Source organism: Strongylocentrotus purpuratus, unplaced genomic scaffold, assembly GCF_000002235.5.
Source record: "Strongylocentrotus purpuratus isolate Spur 01 unplaced genomic scaffold, Spur_5.0 spur5_scaffold_16, whole genome shotgun sequence".
Taxonomy (NCBI): Eukaryota; Metazoa; Echinodermata; class Echinoidea; order Camarodonta; family Strongylocentrotidae; genus Strongylocentrotus; species Strongylocentrotus purpuratus.
Window position 1 is genome coordinate 16,016,159 of NW_022145601.1, and position 22,674 is coordinate 16,038,832.

The window sequence follows — 22,674 nt, forward strand, 5'->3', positions numbered from 1 at the left end:
TAAATGCCAAAGGTATAGTATTTAACCAAAATTTATACATAAAGATTGCAGTTTGAAAACTGTGAATGTCAGCGATTTTTAATGTTTTTAGTTTACAAGATATTGGATCAGTATGGGCTAAATAATGTGAATGTGTACAAAAGACGAAGTGCTTTCTTTTGGAAACGATATATTAACATAATTTTCATCTTTCTACTATTAACTCCATATGCTTTTAATTTATGTATTAATATACGATTGTCCATGGTATCGAATGCTTTCGATAAGACCATAAAAACACCTACAGTGTGTTCTTTTTTAGAAAGGGAATCAGTTATTTTGTCACATAATTGTAGAATAGCACAATCAGTAGAGTGGTTCTTTCTAAATCCATATTTTCTCTAATATCTTTGAAATGCTTGATAGTAAAGAAATTGGTCGGTAGTTTGAAATTTTAAAGTGATCATCCTTTTTATATATCGGAATTATGTTTGCAACTTTTAGTGGATCGGGAAAAACCCCTTGGGAAAGAGATAAATTAAAGATATTTGATAACGGGGAAGCTATGAAGTGAATTATTTGTTTTAATAAAGATACACTTAGCTCATCGTAGCCACTAGATTTACTGCTTTTTAATGAACGAACAATTTCTAAAATCTCTTGAATTTTTGTTGGATTAAAAAATAAGGATTGATTAACGTTATTATTTAAGTATATCAAAAAATCTTTCTTTTTTTATTGATTATTTTGGAAGCTGAATCCGGTCCAATATTAGTGAAGTATTTATTGAATGCCTCAGCAACATCATTTGGGTCAATGTGATGCCCATTATCATTAAATTCAATATTATTTGGAGTATCCTTTTTCTTCCCAAAAATGTCATTAATTGTTTGCCATAACGATTGATTATTATCTTTATTATTTTCAATTTTATTACCATAGTATAAATTGCGTGATAAACGAATAATTGAAGTCAATTTATTACGGTACTTTTTATATTTATTTTGTTTTTCATTTTTAGGTGATAAAAGTGAGATTTTATATAAACGAATTCGGGTAGATATTGATTTAAGTATACCTTGAGTAATCCATGGTCGTTTATTTTTCTTTTTCTTTAATCTTAATTCTTGAGAGGGGCACATTTTTATTATAATGACAAAGAAGTTTGTTTATGAATTTGTCCGATGAACTGTTCACATCTCTTTCAAACTAAATATCGTACCAATCTTCTTGACTCAAGTCTATCTTTAAAGATTCAACATTACGCGTTGTTTGTTTCCGTCGTGTTGTATGTTCTTTATTGGGAATTTGTAGGTGTTTATCATTAGGACCTATCGTAAATATTGGTAAATGGTCTGAAATATCATAGTATATTATTCCATTCTGTTTATTATCTAATACGTTTGAGAAAATATTATGAATTATAGTATGTGTTAAGTTTGTAATCCTAGTTGGTTAATTTATGAGAGGTTTTAAGAAAAGTGAAGATAATAAATTAGTGAAGTGTTGGCCAAGAACGGTAAAAGGTAAGGATATATCGATATTAAAGTCTCCCATAATATATACATCTTTATTTTCTCTAGAACAAAATTCAAGGCATGATTCTAATTTATCAAAAAATGTGTCGGCTACATTGTTAGGTGGTCTGTACATTACCCCAATGATTCTATTCTTATGTTTATCATCAATAATTTCTAAAAATAATGTTTCTATTCCTTCCAATTGAATATCATGTCTTATTTTAAATTGTACATCATTACGAGTATAAAAAGCGACACCTCCTCCCTTTCCATTTTTACGGTATGAATGAATAATTTCGAAATTCTCAATGTTGAATATTGGAGGAGAAGTTGAGTGTAACCAGGTTTCGGTAAGTCCTATCAAAGAAAATGTGTTTAGGATAGATAAAAATTCTTCAAAATTATCGAAATTCTTTTGTAAGCTTCGAATATTAATGTTTAATAAACTAAAACAGTGAAGGTTATTATTGGGTCCCGTTGAATTAAAATTTGAATTCAAGTCACTAGTAGTATAATATTTACTCTTGGGTGTATAAACTTGATCATTCAGAATATTATTTAAAGCCATTAAGATTTAAAATTTGGTATTGCAACCAGTATAAATGAATATTTTGTGTTTGGTGCGTGCATGTGCGTGTAAGATTGCAAGTGCATTTATTATGGCTGTCGGCAAAACCAACAAAATCAGGGGGGTGTACATGATGTTCACTTGTGCGTGACTATCGGACAGACTCGGCGCTGGTGACAGCGTTCAAGCGTGGTCATTAATTTATTTTTTAAAAACTTAGAAATTTGTAATTTAAGAAAGTTTTAATTTTTAATTTTTTGAGTATTGTTATCGTTTAAATGGTCCCACAAACCTATAAGATACTTAGGTCACTACATATATTTTAATAATAATGAAGCTCTAAAGATGGACTGGGAGCAGAAGTTGATAAAATTGAGGAAAATTCTTGATAGCTGGACAAAAAGAAGCTTAACCATTTTTGGAAGAGTCACGGTACTGAAAAGTCTAGCACTTAGCCAAGTTACTCACTTGATCATGGTTGATTCCATCCCTCCAAACTTTTTGAAGTGGGAAAACAGAAGAAAAAAAAAAGGTTTCTCTTATGGAAGACTACAGTAAAGGTGGTATAAAAATACTTGACATACAAAGGCAATTGTTCAGCTTCCGACTGAAATGGTTAGGTAGATTTTTCAATGAGAGTAATGGAGCGTGGAAAACATTTTTTTCTTCCTGGTTCAACTTATTGGGAAGCATCAAGCTACTGCTGAACTGCTCTTATAATATAACCACACTTAATGATATTCTAGTTCAAAAGAAAATTCCGTCATTTTATGTAGAAATCTTAAAGGCATGGGAAATGATTAGATACTGCACTACAGTGAAAGATGTTTGTATATCTATACATGAACCAGTTAAAGTTTCAGATCAGATTATTTGGCACAACAAACATGTGGTGTATGATAATCAGTCGCTCTTTTATAAAGGCTGGTATGACAGTGGTCTAGTATTTTTAGGAGACCTTTTTACGAGAGATGGCTTTCGGTCAACAGAATATATTAAATCGCAGGTGCATTCCAAACGAAAATGCAATGCAATGTTTGACTATGCAAGACTTAAACGAGCGATACCTCCTGTATGGGTCAATAGTTTAAAAGAAGAATTTATGCATGATTATACTAGACAAGAAAATGAAAACAATGTTCCATATCTGTTGGTGGCAAATAAGGTAAAACATGTTACTGATATAAGTAGCAATCGTTTCTATAAACTCATTCCTTCGAGAACTGTATTAACTAACACATGTTGCCTTTATTGGAAAAAAAAAACTTAATGTAGATATTGATTGGTCTAAGGTATTCAAGCGTAATCCTGCTCAAATTAGAGAAAGCAAATTACGAGAGTTTAATTTGAAATTACTGTATAACCTATTGCCAGTAAGAAGTAATCTTTTCAAATGGGGAATATCCAATGACGATGTGTGCCCAACATGTAATATAAAAGAGGATATGAATCACGCATTTATAGAATGCAAACTAATTGAGCCCTTCATTAAACATATCAAAGAAATATTAAGAGATATATACAAAGTAAGGATACTGACGCTCAATATCCAACACCTACTCAAAATAGATTGTGAAAGTCATTGTATATTATTCTTTACAATAGCATTTTGGACCATTTATAAATTGATTGTTAAACGAAATATAACTGGGATAGACAAGAGAAAAGTTGCTTTTAAACAAAATCTCCATAGAGAAATTATAAAAAGAATGGAAAGTAAATCAAACTTAAAGATGAACAGAAAGCTTTTACCAAAAGAACTGTTGGGTGTTATTTAAGAAAAAAAAAGAAAAAAAAAGAAAGAAAGGGAACCAAAACTATCAGTATATAATTTGTATGTTAATTATGATTCAATTGCTTTGCAAAGCAAAACTTAATTTCAATTCTTTGTTATAACAATAATAATGTTTTTGCGATTATGTAAATTTGATTTGTAGTATTGTATCTTTGAATGTAACCATGTATATATAATCAATAAATCCTCTGATGAGGCAAAGAAAAAAAAAGTATAAAGCAACAGAATATCTTTTGAATTTAAATGCTTACCCTAACAAGAAAGCAAGAAATGTAGGGAAAGGAGATATTTGTAGGACAGCACACAATGAAAATTATGAATAAATTTATAAGTAAAAATGACAAAATAATATAAAAAGAATGATGATAGTAAAGACAATTAAAAATATTAAAACTGCACAGAACAAATTCAAAACATCTACATGTACATGTGATACATGGACAGAGATAGCAAAATGAGAGGGCTGTGGTAAAGGTGATGGAACAGAGGGTGCATGAGACAGACTAGGAGCTGAAATGAGTGATAATGAATGTTGATGAAGAGAAATTGATGCTGGATGATAGAGAAGGGCAAGATGAATTGTTACATGTAGATGGTAGAAAATGAGAAGACACAGGAGTTGGTGGAGGAGCTAGGGAGTATCATCACTCTCAGTCTCATCGCTCACATTGGTAGAGATGTGGGGAACACAAGAAAAGAGAGGTAACCAAGATAACACCAAAATCTAGTTTCCCTGCTGTCCCCCCCCCCCCCCCCATCAAAAATGTAGGTAGTATTAGGTAAATGTATTTTTGTTATATACATGTTTGTTCATTGTTCATCTCTTATCCTACACTGCAAATATTTAAATATATATTTTCTAAACATTTTTTTACTAACTGATACGCCAGTACATATTACACATGTCAGCTCCACTGAGGGGACGGTCCCTAGTCAGGTTACATTGTGCTCTAAGCTTATACTATTTGAACATGAGTTTGCCGCTTTTGTATATGTTAGCATAGTTAGTGCAAAAGGGGACGGTCCCCAGTCTAGCTGCATTGTGATCTAAGCTTTATACACAATTTGAACATAAATTTGCCGCTTTTGTGTATTCACAAAGGTTTACATTGCACTTTACGCTTATAAACACAATTTGAACATGAGTTTGTCGCTTTTGTGTATTCACTAGCATACCCGGTAGTTACTGCAAAGGGGGACGGTCCCCAGTCAGGTTACAATGTGCTCTAAGCTTATACACTATTTGAACATGAATTTGCTGCTTTTGTGTATTCACTAGCATAGTTACTGCAAAAGGGGACGGTCCCCAGTCAGGTTACAATGCACTTTAAGCGTCGAATAAAAATCATCAGAAAAATTATTTACTATTATTTCTACCAAGAATGATTACTTTCCGTTTCATGGAATATGAACAAATAATACAAATTCGCCAAGAGATGGCGCCGTTTACTATAATCGCTTACGAGGATCACTACCTTTCACACAGAGATCATCCAGTGTGTCCCTTTGTGTGTTGTTGCGCGCATGAATCCATGCAATAGGAGACTACCTCCCAAACATCAAATAAAGTAGAGTGGCCCTCTAGTGGCCTAAAACTGACATGCTCATGCTAATATCAGAACCGGGGACGGTCCCCGATCATCGAGCATCCCCGGTTTGAAGGTGTGTATTCATAGTATCGTCCCCGTTTACACGGGGGCACAGACACACCCACACAAATACACGCACACGCACATAGTGACAATCAGAGTCTGACAGACAGACAGCCTGTGGCTCGAATTCACAAACTAAGGAGGTTAGTCGACAAACCTAGGTTTATGTCCGTCATATGACGCGTTTGGTGCGTTCAGACCAAGGTTTAAGTAGGGACTTTTAGATTTGCACGTCGACAGCTTTGACTGCAAAGTGTGACGTCATTTTAAGGCACTGCGCATGCGTCACGTCGTCTCAGTCGGCTATCGAGAATACGTCAACCTTGATTTTCCTCAATCTAGTACGGTACTAGTATATGCCGCGTGCGCATATAATATACAGTTCCTCAGGTAGACAAAGGAACATCCCTTTCCTGCTATTATGTAAAAATGTGTAGAACAGGTGTCACATGCATATTCACCTGTTCTACACATATTTACATAATAGCAGTGAAGGGATGTTCTACCACAGCAATAGGCCATTTTCGTAATGTAACCAAATTTAATGCATACGTCTTTGTGAAGTGCCTCAATACAAATTATTTCATTCACCTAGTAAGAATAATAGTATTTCAATAGACATAATCAAAACTGCATACATTAGTTGTTGCCAGGTTGGACAAACGTTATGGATTGACCTACCTAGCAACACTTGATATATGCAGTTTGCATTCTGACTATTTAATTACTATTATTCTTATCAGGTGAATGAAATAATTTGTATTGAGGCACTTCACAAAGACTTGTGCGTTAAATTTGGTTACATTACGAGAATGGTCTATTGTTGAGGGTAGAATGAGGAACTGTATATGTTGTCCTCTTTCTTTGTCCGTCATGTTTATAGTGTTACTTCCTGTATGCATGTATGTCGTCGAGTGCAATCTAAAAGATTTCTGATTGTAGTCAACATGGGCAGTTGAGTACGTTGACACGCATGATCAATCGGCGTTCGTCGTGTTCACGTCCACTCAATCTAAAAGTCCCTATTGTCTGAACCTTGGTCTGAAACGCATCAAAACACGTCATATGACGCATATAAACCTAGGTTTGTTGACAAACCTTCTTTGTGAATTCGGGCCAAAGACAGACAGACAAAGAAAGGAGGGGAGAGGAGAGGCAGACGGGAGGTAATCATACGCGTACGTGTATAGGGCCTAAAATAAAAACTTGTTGTATTGTCCTTTGCGACCGACCCAAAAATCTGAAAATCTACGGTCGGCATTTAAATTTTTTTAACTGTTTTTTAGATTGATTTTTTTTATTATCAATGAATAATTTTTTTTTAAAGTATTTTGTTTGTTGGGATAAATGGGATATAAATACATAAAATCAAATAATTCCCAAATTCTCACTCGTCTTCTGCCCTAGTTTCAAAATCCTACTCGCGTAAACATCTCGATCAACACAACATTGCAAACCATGGATTATGAGGTGAAAAGATATGAATGGAATGATGACGCTGAAACACATATTAAAGCATTAATAACTGAGAAATATCAGCCAAAAGAGGTCGAAAAAAAGAAGAAAAAAACAAACATTAAAAACTGAAAAATATCGGCCCAAAGAGGGTGACGAAAAAAACAACTTTCCGACCAACCGACCCACGTTTTGGCACCCAAAGGGCAATACAACAAGTTTTTATTTTAGGCCTAGTATGGTGTCAGCGACAAAGCAAATATTGATCCATTTCTCCCCGATCCCTATAACAACAAGAAACGCCAATGACTCAACAGTGACATTATTTCATGTCGTTTAGTATTGTCAAAAGACAAAAACACCTGTACATAGATCAGAATAAGAAAATAACCATGGAAATTCAAATTGATTTATTAAGTAAACCTTGTAGAGAACAATTTCGGAAACGTGGTGTGGAGACAATTTTTGTCATTCTGATATATTACGTTCATGTTCTCGGTACAAATTTTATTTTGTCATGTATCACGTCAACATTATTATTTCGTTAAAATGAATAATCATTAAACGGATGGGAAAAGATTATTTTTGAAAAGTACGATTTCAGATGCTTGTAAATATATTTGTTTATCTTTCATTAGCATCATTTGTTTGTTTATGTATCAAATATATATATTACATTTTCATTCGTTTTGGCCTTTATCAGGCTATATCTCCAAAAAAATTCTGTAGTTTTTTAATCCTGTTGCTCAGCATTTTCCACTTAAACAAACTCCAAAAGCAGTCATTTTACAGGAGATGTATTCATGTGTAACCACACGTACAATAATTGAAACATGGCATACGTAAAAATTTGTAACGGAGCTATTTTGTTGTTGCTGCATAATAGGGACTTTTAGATTCGCACGAAGACAATGGGGATTGCTACGATCGACGTCCTTTTAATGCACTGCCTTGAATGGACGTCACACGTATCAGCCCACGCAAATCTAAAAGTCCCTAATAATGCTTCGTGGTTGACGTGTAACGGTCCGTTTGAAGTTTTCCTTTGTATCTCGACCAAAACCAACATCGGCCACCATCTCCATGGCGTTGTCCTTCAACAAAGCAAGAGCGAAAGTGTATACCCCCGGCCCCCCCCCCCCCCCCAACTCAGGTTTCGAAATGACCGCATGCGTGTTGCCAAAATGTCCGGTAAAGGGGTACTTTTCGTGCGACAAAGTCCGGCCCGAGAACTGTAAAAAAAGGGGTGTATTTGACTTTTCACCGGAGATTTCTTTAAAAAGGGGGTGTTTTTTCTTTTTTTCTCTCATCTCTTTGGACTTATTCCGAATTTAGGGGGGTACATTGAGCATTTTTCCTGATTAAGGGGGTCTCCAAGGCAGGAAAAGCGCGCGAAAAGCCCGCGAAAGGGGGGTTCGGAAATGTTGGCAGTCCTCAGATAGGGGGTGCTTTCAAAAAGAGGGAACGAGCATATGCGTACCCTAAATAACACTGAGTGGGGGGGCCGGGTGTATACCACCCTCTTTCAAAAGATGGTCAGAGCGAATGTACTTGTTACGTAACATGACCTAATTTCAACAACGATGAGAGCTTTTTGGAGTTTGTACTTGTGTTCTTATTGTTTGAGGCTTTATACAAATGCCTCTGTACAACACACGAATGGGCCTATTTATTTTAGGTTAATAATAGTAAAATAGATAAATTCTGCAAAGCTAAGAAGCTACGTAGGAAATCTTTTCGAGTAGGTTTGTTGAATGCCCTGTTACAGGGTCTAGAAAAAAGTGCATACACTGCAACAAAAACGTTTGACCCAGTGTAGTATTGCAATAGTATTGTGTAGCTTTATTTCCGCCATACAATACTCAACGTTTAAATTTGCAACGAAAGCGTCATAAGTTTGATTCATCTGAACACAAATGTATATGAATAGTTGCCCATATTAGGATTTGCAAGTCCAAGTGTCTCATGATACATCATAAATTCTCATTGTAATACACCAGTTTACAGTTGTGTGCGCCATTTTAAACAAGGCCAATGACCTAGAGGTCATGTATTTATGCGTAAATTAAGATTGCGCCCATGCAAATTATGATATCACTGCCTGCGCGCTGCGTTGTGCGCGCATATCATCATTTGCATGGGCGCAATCTTAATTTACGCATAAATACCAGAGGTCAGAGGTTATTGGCCCCAATTTTTGGGCCAATAACCTCTGACATCTGTCTGCGCATGCGCACTGATACAACTGTAAACTGGTGTATTGTAATGAAAATGAATAGATCATGCAATAACAAAGATAGTATGATAATTTTAATCTCGATGATACAAATTATGCAGGTCCTGTTTTTATATACTTGGTAACCTATTTTATTGCAATTCGACTTTGATTTCAATTCTGACGTATGAAGCTCAAATAGTCATAGATTACGTGACGTTTCGGGATTTGATAACAGTTTTTCTGTTTTCAGATTTCTGTCAAAAGAACTTTACATGTAATTATACTATGTAACGTTATATGTTATTACACTTCTATTTTAAATGTTTCACACGTGGATAGCCCAATTTATATCGGGAAATATCAAGGATAATGATACACTCGAAAATAAGTGAATTACTTGATAGGCCTATTAAGAAAATAACCTTTTACTATCATTTAGTAATTATTTACAAATTACTTTCAATGGGTGCTTTTACGAGATTTACAAGGCGTATTTTAGACCACCTGCTTTACATGGTTACTCATTACTCATTCGATAAGTAATTCAAAGGTAATTAATATAATAAGGTAAAAATCTTCTCTTTTTTTTCTCGATCTTGAAAGATTGTACACAAACATTCTAACGTCGAAAAACTTTTTGTTCACATGACCTATTCGTAAAAATTATAAGATTATGGGGGAAATCTGCATGATTATCATTTCCCAAGCACAACATACATGTACAGTATCATTGCTTATACCACAAACTTGAACTAGTGAGTTGGCCTGCTAAAACTTTTTTCCCTATACTAAGAATAGCATCTTACTTTTCAAAAATTATATCGTTGTTGTTGTGTATGGCAATGTCCCTTGCCTAAACCTTAAATAACAACAACTAGCACGATATGAAAACACAGCTATGGATTAGAACAGGTATACATGGAATGTGAGTGAGTTACCGGTTGTACAGAACTAATCCCAAAAAGCTGCCATTTTATCAGGGGATGAATGAGAAGGGAGAAAATAGCTGCAGGGTTTTGAATAAGAATTTCATCATGAAAGATCACGAATCGCATACCGCTCCTAATAAATAACAAGTTCTTTATGGAACTCAGTGAAGTGGAAGGAAAAATCATGATAATGATATGAAAGAGAAGTATTCAAAATGTGCTAAAGAATGCTAGAAGTTGGTTCGTAAACACAATGAATTTATAACAAAGATCATGAAATACAACGAGAAATTCAATACTTTGAAACTATTCGTACAATTGCGTGAAAATGTTTAACAATTCAAAAATGTTTAGCTACTTAGAAGGTTGAAGGAACAAACTTAACTGCTTTTTAATCAAGTTCAGTACATTGTGAATCTTTCGCCATTGAAGTTCATAAAAACCATAAAGTCACATGGACAAAATTATCAAGAAATTTAAGTTGGGAACGAGTATTCCAGATAGGTTATATATCATATCTCAAAGATTTAATTAAATCCTTTTGATTGTAAATTTACGTGCATTAAGAAGTGATTAAAAAAATATTTGACGTTCAGGCGTTCAGGCTCTTAATTTCTTCATTACAAGCTGACTTGCTTTTGTTCATGTTTATATAACTGTTATGCCTGGCAGGTATTTGCAATATTTATATCTTCTTAAGTGCAGTGTAAGAAGTGAAAGAAAATAATTGATATTATAGCCCTCCTAATGTAAGTTATTGTGTACCTTTATCTGTCAGGCCTGGCAGGCATGTGCAATATTGATGCCTACTAACGTGCAGTGTAAGAAGTGATAGATAATAGGCTAATTGATACAATTAGCTGACCTATTTTCTTGTGTACAATTAGCTGTCAGGCCTGGCGGGTATGTGCAATATCGATGCCTAATTAATGCTACGGTCACAAAGGTTCATATACGAACGATTATTTCGTACGAATCTCCCTTTTTTTCCATTGTCTTCCCGAATTTCCATTGTTTGAAAATCGTTCATATGGCGTTCGTAATGGCATTTGTGACCGAGGATTTACGTGCAGTGTAGATAGAAAATAGGCTAATTGCTGACCTATTTTCTTGTGTTAATATAGCTGGCGGGAATGATGCGCAAGATTGATCCCATGGTTAACGGGTTACACATGCATTACCAGTAATACCATGTAGTACATGAAGATCATCGTGACATTTGATGCTTATCTAAACATGTGCAATTAACTCATTTAGAGCTATGTACATGTAGGGCAGCCATGAAACTCATTTGTCCGCCAGGCACCTATACTGTGGTTTAAAAAGAATGATGGCATTTTGAAAAGAAAATGCATTCAAGTTCTGACGTATGATAAAAACAAGTACTACAATGGACCTCCAGGATACGGTTATGCTAGATAGGAGAAACATAATAGTATACAAATTATATACGATGCATTTCCATTGATGGTACAACAAATCGGGTTGTAAATTTGCTATCCAAAAATGTCACGACCCGATTCACACATCTTGAACAATGAATGATGGTGACATTGCACAAATCATTCATCAAAGCACGATATCAGACAGTACATGTGCAGAGCCATTTATATACACAGAGTTTGGCTAACTTCGTTCAGATGGATTCATGTGGCGTGTTTGTGGCGTTTCCGACTCGAACAGGGTTGGCCAAACTCTGTATAATATATACAGTGCGTAATTTATCAAATACAAAAAAGTAACCAACTTCGGTATAGCTTCTAATCAAAAAGTGTGACCTTGGTAAAGGGTGACTCATATTCTGTCTGATACCGTTTTCCTAATGGTGCTGCAACGCATGACTGAGCTGCATGCTTTTCAAAAAGTATTGTCAAAATTCTCTTGTACCAAGTTTGTGCTGAAGCAATGAATGTGGGTCAAAAGCCATTTAAATATGTGTGTGTTATCTAATTCCAAAAAAAAATTGCTCTCTTATTTGCATTGACTATAATGTATTTGGAAAGAATATGTGTAAATTAATATCAGGTAATCAACTCAAACTCAAGGAAATACTTATTTCAAGCAAATTTCTTTTCGTTTCAATGATTCCAATCTTGACCTCATTCGCATCCCTTGTTCTCGCAAACGAATAATAGGGACTTTTAGATTTGCTCGTCGACATGGTGGACTGATACGTGTGACGTCCTTTTAAGGCTGCCTTAAAAAGACGTCACACGTAGCAGTCCACTATGTCGACGTGCAAATCTAACAGTCCCTATTGTACGCATTTGACAACGTGGTCAATATAACCATCGAAAAAATGGACCGGAGTAAGATATGCTAATTACGATCCTGCCTCGCAGTCGATATCACGTGACTCAGAGCTGTGGACCAATCACAACGGTGTATCCGTAAGAAATATATTTGTATTATTATATCCCATGTTTTCTTTCTTTATAGCAACCACCACCACCACCACCGATGGCAATGAACCCCGTGGGGACCCAGCCGGGGGAGCCCCCTGTTAATTGGATGCCCGCCCCTCAGGTAGCCGCTCCCCGGGGGTGCCCACCAGGTCTGGAATACCTCACCCAAGTCGACCAGCTGTTCGTTCACCAGATCGTCAACCTTATCGAAAGTAAGACGTCGTTCGTATTCATTACACGAAATGTATGATATTGAGTAGGCCTAGTTTCACCTGATTTGATTATTTACTTCTAAAATCGGTTCATGATAAATAAAATACAAAAGGTGTGATGTATTATGATTCACTTGATTTGATTATTTGCTTCGAAAATCAGCTCATTGTGAAGATAGTCTGAATGCACATGTATAGATCTAGTGTTTATAAATGGGTGAGTTAAATAATAATTCGAGTTTACAGTTCTTAACCAACGATTTCTTTAACGTTAGTGCGAACCAATAACACTTTTAATTTACTCGTAATGATTGATTAGTTGTCACCAATTATAGTGTCATTTAACAGGGCCAACCCTAACCCTGATCAGCTCTTGTTATTTGGAGGCTCCACTTATCGAATGCATAATTATTAGGCTCATTCGCATACGCACAGACACGCACACGCACAAACACCAATTAGTAAGATTTGGATCGTGATTCAAATCTCACTATTTTGCAACCGTTTATATTCCAGAAAAAAAATCTCACCTCACGCAAAACTCTTGGCCAAATAATCGCGATTGTTTTAAAAAAAGAATCGCACTTTTAGTGAGATCTTTTTGGTTCACACACATACGAAAAAGGGTGAGATTCTAATCGCGATTCAAAAATCGATTTCCCGATGTCACTGATTTGTCTGTGTGTGAATCCGACTATTGCCATGCTGAAATACAATGTACCTTGAACTTATTGGAGTAAATAAATGCATGAATGATACAATATACGACAAATAAATGAAGTATTAATCTAGAAGCATATTTGAGTGGTATAGGACCTAGCAAATCATAATCGAGACTTTTTACTTCTTGTACCATCTCAGACAATTATCCTTTTATTTGTTTCCTGTTCGTTTTTTGTTGTTGCATCATTGCCGTTTATCGTTACTGATTTCAATCATTTCTTAGCAGTGTGCGGTGGGGTTGAGTTGACCAACAGATATGCCATCAAGAACAGTTTGGGACAACAAGTCTACTTTGCTCACAAAGGTATAGACACCTTATGAATCTTTTTAATGAAAATAGAAATAGTGTAATATCCTCGAATTCTCACTCCAAAGTCTTCTCTCAAATTGAATATAGATTGCTTATTAACGACGCGCGAGACGCTCCGCTGTTTTGCATCTTTACAGCGATGGACATGTATGATCTTAGTTAGACAAGTCAATCATAAAATGAATGTGACTTTTATCAATAATTATGAACATTATTAATATCATCTATATATTTAAAACTTGGACGTGACAGTGCTGTTAATACTATATTCTACTTTTGTTTGAATTTACAGAATCAAGTTTCTGCATGCATTTTTGGTGCGGATTCCAGCGTGGTTTCATCTTCCATATCACGGATAACAGCCAACAGGTATGCCTTTTTTTCGTCAGATGTACTTCTGCGTCACTCCTCGTCTGTCACACCCAAATTTTCACACCCAACTTTTGTCATAACTTTTTAAATTCTGTCACGTTGGTATCGTGACACATCCACATCTTGTCACACTCTGATTCATTTCACACCCCAATTTTAACACATTCTCCTTTTCAACGTTCAGTTTCCGTCGCATATTGACATGTATGTTCTAACACAATTGTTCCCCCCCCCCCAAGCCTTCTTTTGTCACAGCCTTCTTTTGCCACATCCTCGTCCATCACATCTCTAATTATTTTGTCCACAATCGTCCAAATCGTTAATGTTAGTGTGGAAGCCAACGTAAGTTTGGAATCTATATCACGGATAACAGCCAACAGCTAGGTGTGACAACTATTTTGGTAGAGGTCACTCCTGCGTTAATCATCTGTTACAACTAACAATATTCCCACCCTATTATGCCAAAAACCCATTCCGTCACACGTTATTCTGTCACATAATGAAAAAATGAAGAATGAAAAATTATTAATGAAAAATCACGTTCTTAGCTGACGGTGTGTGATGTAATTGTTATCGGTATAACCAGGGAGGTGAAAGAAAGGAGGCGAAACTCTTGTAATTTATTCAAACGCATTCTTGAGTTCTAAAGCGTAACAATGGGATGTGTAACATTCCACTTGGCTTTGAAGTTCCATGCTCCGAACCGCGCTTCCACTGCGGGGAATTTCGGAAGCCAGGCACCAGTTTTACATTTATTACAAAATATTAAATTACCGGCAAAATTACAGTGTAAATTAAAAACTTTATATGGGAATTTTATTGGGAATAGTGCATCAAACAAATTTTCAAATTTAGAACTCCGTCCTGCCTTTAAATTGTGTGCCAGAGTTGGTAAAAGAAAAATTACATCCTGTCAAAAACTCAATATTTTAGGATGATGCGCTAATTTGTGCATGCTTTAATGTCCCGTTATTTGATCCATGATTTACAATCTTCAATAACATTAAGTTTGCTAATGCGTGTTTTCGCGTGTTTTTTGTATTTTTCAAGTTTAAAAAAGAATGAAATTACAGAAGTTTGTGTTCGCTTGTTCTCCTCTTTACACATTCAACAATGGATGATAAATCATTGGAAGGGACAGCGAACAGTTGCTGTGATACCATTTTCTGATGTAGGAATTCTAAATCCTAAAATTTCATGCGCTCTTTTATCTCACCACCTGGTCAACAGCTGCAGATTAGCGCATAACTTTCCGGCGGCTTGGAGCATGGGGTCAAAGGAGAACGGCTTGATTCAAGTCCTTCTCTATCACGTCCCTGGTATAACGAGCAGAAGGTGGAAATTAGTCACTGATCTAGCACAATAACTCTTCTATCGGCTAATTATATAAAACGTGATGAGACATCCTATGTGGTACCCTGTTAAACCAGCATTGACGTATCGACGAACAGTAACCAATTTTTCATTTTGTTTGCCTTTCTTGCGTCAATATTTGACCCGGTGCAGGAGGTGATGCGTCTCGTCCGTGAATTCAAGTGCTGCGCTGGCTGTGGATGTTGCGCCAACAGCGATTCATGTTCCTTCGAAGTCAAAGTAGAAGCTCCCGTCGGAAACGTTGTCGGATACGTCAGGCAATCGTAAGTGCTTTTAAATTGACGCAACTATCTCCCCATGTGTGACGTTATTATGATTCTCAAAATTGTTTTAGGCATCTATTATAGTATGACAACTTAAAGCTTTGGCTTTGAATTTTGTTTACTAGGGTCAGTTAGGTTTAAAAAGTGGTTTGTGTAACACATAGCACGGAAGCGTCGTTGTTGCTGACGTAAGATTCCGTCAGTGACTGGCGCGGTCTTTGATGCGCCAATGTGAAAGTTATTTTGTACATAGAGTGAAAACAAAATGGGATGTAGACTTAATACAATCGTGGCGTATGATTAAAGTTACTAGCTTGCTTAGCGCAGGAAGTAACGCATTCGAAATGATGCCTCATGCGCAACGGCGTTATGCTCGATTTTCCGAAGATGGATAATTCCGAACACAAACATTTTCTACACTATTTGTGGATTCAGTAAGCTGGAAGTGAAATAAGGAATTTAAAATCGCAAATTTGTTGTACTTATCTGAAGGTTCAAAATATTTAATCTTAAGATTTAAAGGATTTCAATATATTTACCATTGATTGTTCCTCTTTTTTGTCAATTAAAGAGAAAAATGAATTCCTACCTATATTACGATGATAATACATAATTCGGCTCTGACTGCAAATGCTGCATCTGTATAACAATGAGCTGTGGCTCTAATAATAAAGGCAACCGTATGCTATTTATGAATGTATATTGATGAAGGTATATGTCATTAGTGAAGGCGATAGTACATATTATCAGTGGTTGATTGACTCTCGTCTCAATCCCTTTCTCTCTCATTCTGCTGATCTAACCTCCTTTTTTCTAGAGCTTTTGTAACCATTCATTTTCCCTTTCTATCTTTTTTAAATTTTATTGCATTTTACTTTTTTTCTCCATTTTTTGCTCTCTTTTATTTTTTTCCCAAAAAATTTCATAATTTTGTTGCTACACATTTTTTTAATTTATTAATTTTACTTTGTTCAAGATATATTGTAAAACAGCATCTGAGGAACTAATACTTCAACAAGCTCTGCTTGTAATTAGTTCCTCTTTTCTCGTGCTGTTACTATTGTATTTGTCGTTTCATTGTATATTTTTGGTAATATTCATTGTATTATGTTTTGCATGAGAAATAAAATCATTTGAATCATTGAATAATTGCACAATAAGTAATGTTATTTTCAGACAATATTACTTAGGGCCCAAGTTTGATATCCTTGATGCTGAGAGGAGGCCTGTTGTCAAGATTAAGGGACCCTACTGTATGTGTCAAGACATCGAATTTGATGTAAGTTTCAACCAAGACCAGCCAGCCAGGGTTTCTTCTTCACTTTAGAGATAAACTTGAGTTCTAGTAAAAAAAAAAAAAAAATGCATTCTCACAGAATCAAACGAAACTTACACTGAAAGTTCAAGATTACAAATAAATGTCATTTGCCAAACAATTTTGGTAGAAAATGTATACTGGCTGAGTAATGAGCATTGAAAGATAAGGAAATCAAGGTCAGTAGGCCCGACACCATTTTGTGAAGTCCCATATACATCTTTCTGTGTACAGTGCTTGTTACTTTACCAAGACTGGGCCAAATTTATTATGATATCGATGACTCCAGAACCTTGCAGTTCACACCAATACTTATATGATACATGTCATTATCAACTTTTTTGATCCATTCCACACCTTTTCTTTCACAATGCAATCGAATGACCAGAACTCAACTTTATCTTTAACTTCAATTTCTTTTCTAAAAATATAGAGGTATTAAGAGGGTAATAAAAGTGATTGTTCCAAAGGAGGTACATCACGTACATCATATCTTTTCTTTAGCGACTGCAGAACATACCAATTTCCTTTGTTTTTAAGGAATATGAATTTAAAGTTCTAGCTTTGATGGAGTTCAGTCAATGATTTGCAAACAATGCCAATGCCTATATTCTATAAACAATTCAGAATTATATTTTTGATAACATCAAAATGACAGTTCTGACGACTATAATTCAACGTACATTTGCGCACCTGTGTGTGGAGTTATAACTCCATTTTGTTATGCCAGGTTTCTTTATATTGTTAAATACCAAGATATTTTAAGTGCATTCTGCTTTAAGTTTTGTTTTCTCCCTAAGATTAAAGGAATGATTAGAGCCCTCCTGGACGTAACATGAATATTTTCCTGTAGTTTGTAACTTTTGCTGAATGTTTACTGAGTAAAGTCAAGTAAACAGATATACTCTGAATTTGTTTATACCCGAAATATGAGCAGAATTAACCTCTTTTACTTCATCATCGTGACCAGTATTCTCATGTGTCCCTGATCCATCGTCCGTTTGCAGGTCTTTACTGGTGACATGGCCACGACAATTGGAAAGGTTTTCAAGCATTGGCCCGGATGTTACAAGGCTGCATGGACCGACGCCGATAACTTTGGTGTGACATGTAAGTTACCGGGAAAATTGCGAATTAAAGACCGTCAATACTACTGGGTCAGTAGGGATTAGACCACCCAGCCAGGTCACTGGCAGGTTGCTATCTCATCAACTCAGCTCTCAACTAACATAAGAAAAAGAGGATCATGGGGGACCAACAGGCACCGATTTGGGAAGTTTTTTTATATATGTAGAGGGAGCAAGTAGCTATAAGTAGGACAGTGGGGCTTTCATGTTATAGATTTTACCATTTAAAGAATTGGAAGAACCTGAAGCCACAGTTCCAGAAAGCACATTTAATAGTAGGCCTACAGTTCCATTCGTTTCCTTTATCAGAAGAAAATATACCAGATTAATTGCATAAACATTTTTTGATTGTCATATTCAGTGCCTGTGTTGGTTTTACTCAGTTTAACCAGGCTGAATGCAAAATCCTGATCCGGACGTGTATGAACAAAACAAAACAAAACAAAAATCTTATTTGTACAAATTTGCGCCTCTCAACATATTTAGTACCGAATGTAAAAATACGAAATGTATATTCAAGGGTGATTTTTGTACGTTTTGATGAAGGATTTATTTAGATTGTTTTCCATACTGTTTTTTCCAAAACATTTTTTCGTTTTTTCGTTTTTTCCATCATAAATTTTCTTTTTATATATATTTTGTTATACCGTATACATTGTAAAATCAATAAAACATATTAGTAAAACAGTTGCATATGAATGCAAGACTTCTGAACTGGGCCCGTAATAGACCAATGATTGTTATGTGCGTACTCTACCTCAATTATGTAAAGCCCGAAATTAGTATCCTTAACTTGCACTATTAAATGCAAAATTCAGTGATACCTAAGGCAATTCCTCGCATTGAATTGCCATAGCTTCTATATTATAAGCATCCATTAATCAAAGTTTGATGATGTGTTCTCATTATCCAATTTTAGTCCCCGCTGACCTGCATGTAAACGTGAAGGCGACTCTTTTGGCGGCTGTGTTCCTCATTGTAAGTTGTATATTGATACTCATCCTTCACCAAAAGTTGCATGCATGTTTATCGTGTGGACACGTATTATGTCACTTGTGTTTTAATAGCATGATTGGTAGTAAATGTGCTCTGTTTCCTTCGAGTTAAAAAGACATTACTCATTCTATTGTAAATATACATGAGTTAACACACTTCTGGTTCTCAGCAGAGAATATTTTGGCAATAAATGAGAATTTAACATTTTTGTTTGTCAAATTAGTTTACTGATTCCTCTATATCTTTCATTCTTCCTTAATAATCTTTAAAAGTGGCGTATCCAGAAATTGGTAATGGGGGGGGGGGGTACAAAGGCTTCTCCTCCCTCCGATATGCCAGTGTTTATATTGGTGATGAAGTTAAATATTTCTTCCTTATAACAAAGGGAAGATAATACACGTACACACAATTCCACTTTTCCAGAGTCTGACATTTTGAAGGCAGCCCAAAAAGTTTGACTTGTATGAATCGTAGCCTATCTCTTCACATTTATTTTATTTTAGTCCCTCTAGATATATTTTCCCCTGTTAACCTCTTTGGTCCTCCCCCTCCCTCCCTCTCCCCTCCCCCTATCATTATATCTCTACCTCTCTTTCTATCATCTATATCCCTCTTTCTTTTCCCCTCGCTCTCCTCTCTCTCTCTCTCTCTTTCTCCCCTCTCTCTTTGCCCCTTTCTCGATCCCCCTCTCTCTACACCTCTTTTTCTACAACCCTCTCTCTCCTCCCCCATTCCCCCCTCTTTCTCTCTCTGCCCCTCTTTCGACCCCCGCTCCCTCTCCTCATATCCACGTAGACAAGGCATGTATTATGATTTGATGAGTGTTCTAACTTGCATGTTTGATTTCATGAATATTTATTATTTTGATACATCTTAGTAGTGTTGTTTGGTTTTTCTTTCTCTTTAGTATTATTAATCATTTATCTTTTCCTTCATTGTAATCTCTCTCTCTCTCTCTCTCTCCCTATCTCTCTCTCTCCATGGCTCTCTTTCACATTTGTCTTGTGTACTTCGTGTAGGACATCATGTTCTTCGAGGGGTCAAAACAATAACAACAACTAAATAAAAGGTAAAGTTCTACTAACTAACTTGGAGGGACTAACTTGGAGGGAAACATTGGGACATGGAGAGGAATGGCGATGCAATAGTGTACTAAGGTGGCAGAAAACAGAGATGTATAGAAAAATGTTGCAATTAACCTCCGAGATTGGAGAAGATACCTTGACAGCTAAAAAAAAAAGCTCTAAACTTCATTCTGCGACATGTCTTTCATAACTCAATTCTCTATAGGCCATTTACACTTGGGTCCAATCGTCTTCATCTTGCTAACATCGCGACTAACTAGGTTATAATAGTCTGAATGGGTCTGATACCTTATATCCACCATTGGTTTGTTTTTGCCGGGGAACTGTCTTTTCTTGTCTATAGTCGGTCATTTTGATCTCAAAATAATACCATTGTGTCACAAAAAAGCTCTTTCTGTTCTTACCAAGTTCGAACTAGAATTGACATCTTGCAGTGCAAATGTCATGATTAAGCCTATTATATAAGTACAGTCAAACTTGTCTTAGTGGCCACCTCTCTATAAAGGCCACTTGTCTGTAGAGACCGTGTGTAGTAAATGGGTAGGCCCTACAACATGGTAGGAATCCTTTTGGCGCCTCAAGGGATTGGGTCGGGAGCTCGGTTACAGCCGGGGTTTGTGGGTGCTGGACTCGCCCACAATAATGCACCGTTATTAAGCGCGGCAACTCTGTGACGAATCTTGCAAACTCCCCTCCAAAGATAATTATCAATCGTACATGTACCCTAAATATAACTGTTGCAAATATGTGTCTATATATTAACCCCTGTATGGAAGAAAAAAAACGTATCATGTCGTCAATAACGCAGAAAAGAAAAGTTTATGAAATTTCATGTATACAGGGCAAATTGGAGAGGACCTCGCAAGATATGTCACAGTGTTGCCAATTTGTGTTTGATTAATCACAACTTCAACATTATTCATAACTGTTCTACTTATAATCTGATATTGCATGAACTTTCACTTATTTGTTTCTCTATTTGATTGCTTTCATTAAAGCCTACCAGTATCAGGTTGGACTTCCCCTTTAAGTGTATTTATCGTTTGTAGCGTTAACATGGTTAAGATTTCAACTTTTAATTGTAAAATATGAGTTTAATATAAGATGTCATTTCGTTTTGGATTAAAAAATAAAGGCAATCTAGCTGCCCAAATTATAAAGCTGATCGTTGGGAGTTCCGAACTCATGAGGGGAGCTTGGGAGGTGCAGCCCCAGCCCGAGCCCCTCCTTGAACTCCTAGCGAAAGGGCTGATCTAAGGAGGTTAACGGCGTCCGCCCCCCCCCCCCACACACACACAAAATAAGTAATTAAGAATTAGGTGTTGATCTAAAATTAATTTAGATGTGCATTTATTCGACAAAAATTCTGCAATATTAATTTGTATCCATCGCCAGACCCAGTAATGGTGATCACTAATGATTACATCTCTCTCTCTCTCTCTCTCTCTCGTTCCGACTTTTTGTGCAGGATTTCATGTTCTTCGAGAAAGCAAATAACAACAACAATAATTAAGACAGTCGCCATCCAAGATTTCATCTCCGACATTCCTGCGTTCCTTGGTTTCAACTAACTTATTGACGTGTAAAATAGTAATACAATATAATAATGTATATATTGCATAATTATATTACATTAAATTTGATCATAGAACTTTCAAGATTTCATGTTGAAAAAAAAAATCATCTCAATAATGCATCTTGTGTCTATCGTGATTATGCCCATTAAGAAAAAAGGTTGGAAAATGATCTACTTTTGCATCGTTTTTGGAATTAAATTTAGTTTGTACCAGACATTCAGTCATTCGAAATGATTTTTTTTTTTCGCTTTTCAGATAGACAATCAGTGGGGCGAGATTTATCACTTTTCATCTTTCGTAGTATCTTACTATGTATTCACCAATCTTACTTTTCCTTCTCATGACAAAATGTTATTTGCTTGCGGGGTTAAGAGTGTATAAGGGCTCTGGAAATATTAATAACATAATGAATTGAAGTCGTGTTTTATACTTCCATTTTTGCAGACGTAAAATGTACCTTTTGTAAATAGAGGCTGAGAATTATAGGATGAATTCATCATGTATACTAACATAATATATAGTTTAGTTTTTTGTACGAATTTTTTCATCCACAACCATATCTTAATGATTTATGTTATGGTGTAACTCTTATGTAGCAAGGATATAATAATGTTATGAGGCTGCAAGGGAAGGTATACCGTTTATCATAAAAGACCATTTTAAATGTATTTCATACAGTTTGTTGATACATAAGTATTCTGTGTTTTATATCAAATATCATCTCTTCAAATGAATATAATGAATGTAATCGTTGAATCATTGAACACTCGGACACCGTTTCCGTTTATAAATGATTTGT

General features: G+C 35.7%; 1 protein-coding gene across 1 annotated transcript; it reads left to right on the plus strand.

Moving 5' to 3' along the window:
- The first annotated feature begins 1,807 nt into the window (after window positions 1–1,807).
- On the plus strand, window positions 1,808–20,283 carry LOC764453 (phospholipid scramblase 1). The gene is made up of 9 exons (XM_030987423.1): window positions 1,808–1,849; window positions 12,556–12,733; window positions 13,683–13,760; window positions 14,059–14,135; window positions 15,645–15,775; window positions 16,952–17,054; window positions 18,098–18,200; window positions 19,137–19,195; window positions 20,233–20,283. Exons 1-9 carry the CDS (start codon window positions 1,808–1,810, stop codon window positions 20,263–20,265), a joined length of 804 nt encoding a protein of 267 aa, XP_030843283.1. The 3' UTR covers window positions 20,266–20,283.
- The last annotated feature ends 2,391 nt before the right edge of the window (window positions 20,284–22,674 follow it).

Excerpts from the sequence above, each read along its gene's own strand:
- LOC764453 (XM_030987423.1), top strand. The coding sequence starts at position 1,808 with ATGTTGAATATTGGAGGAGAAGTTGAGTGTAACCAGGTTTCG. Across the intron at positions 13,761-14,058 it reads AGTCTACTTTGCTCACAAAG|AATCAAGTTTCTGCATGCAT; the intron begins GTATAGACACCT and ends TTGAATTTACAG. Across the intron at positions 18,201-19,136 it reads CGATAACTTTGGTGTGACAT|TCCCCGCTGACCTGCATGTA; the intron begins GTAAGTTACCGG and ends ATCCAATTTTAG.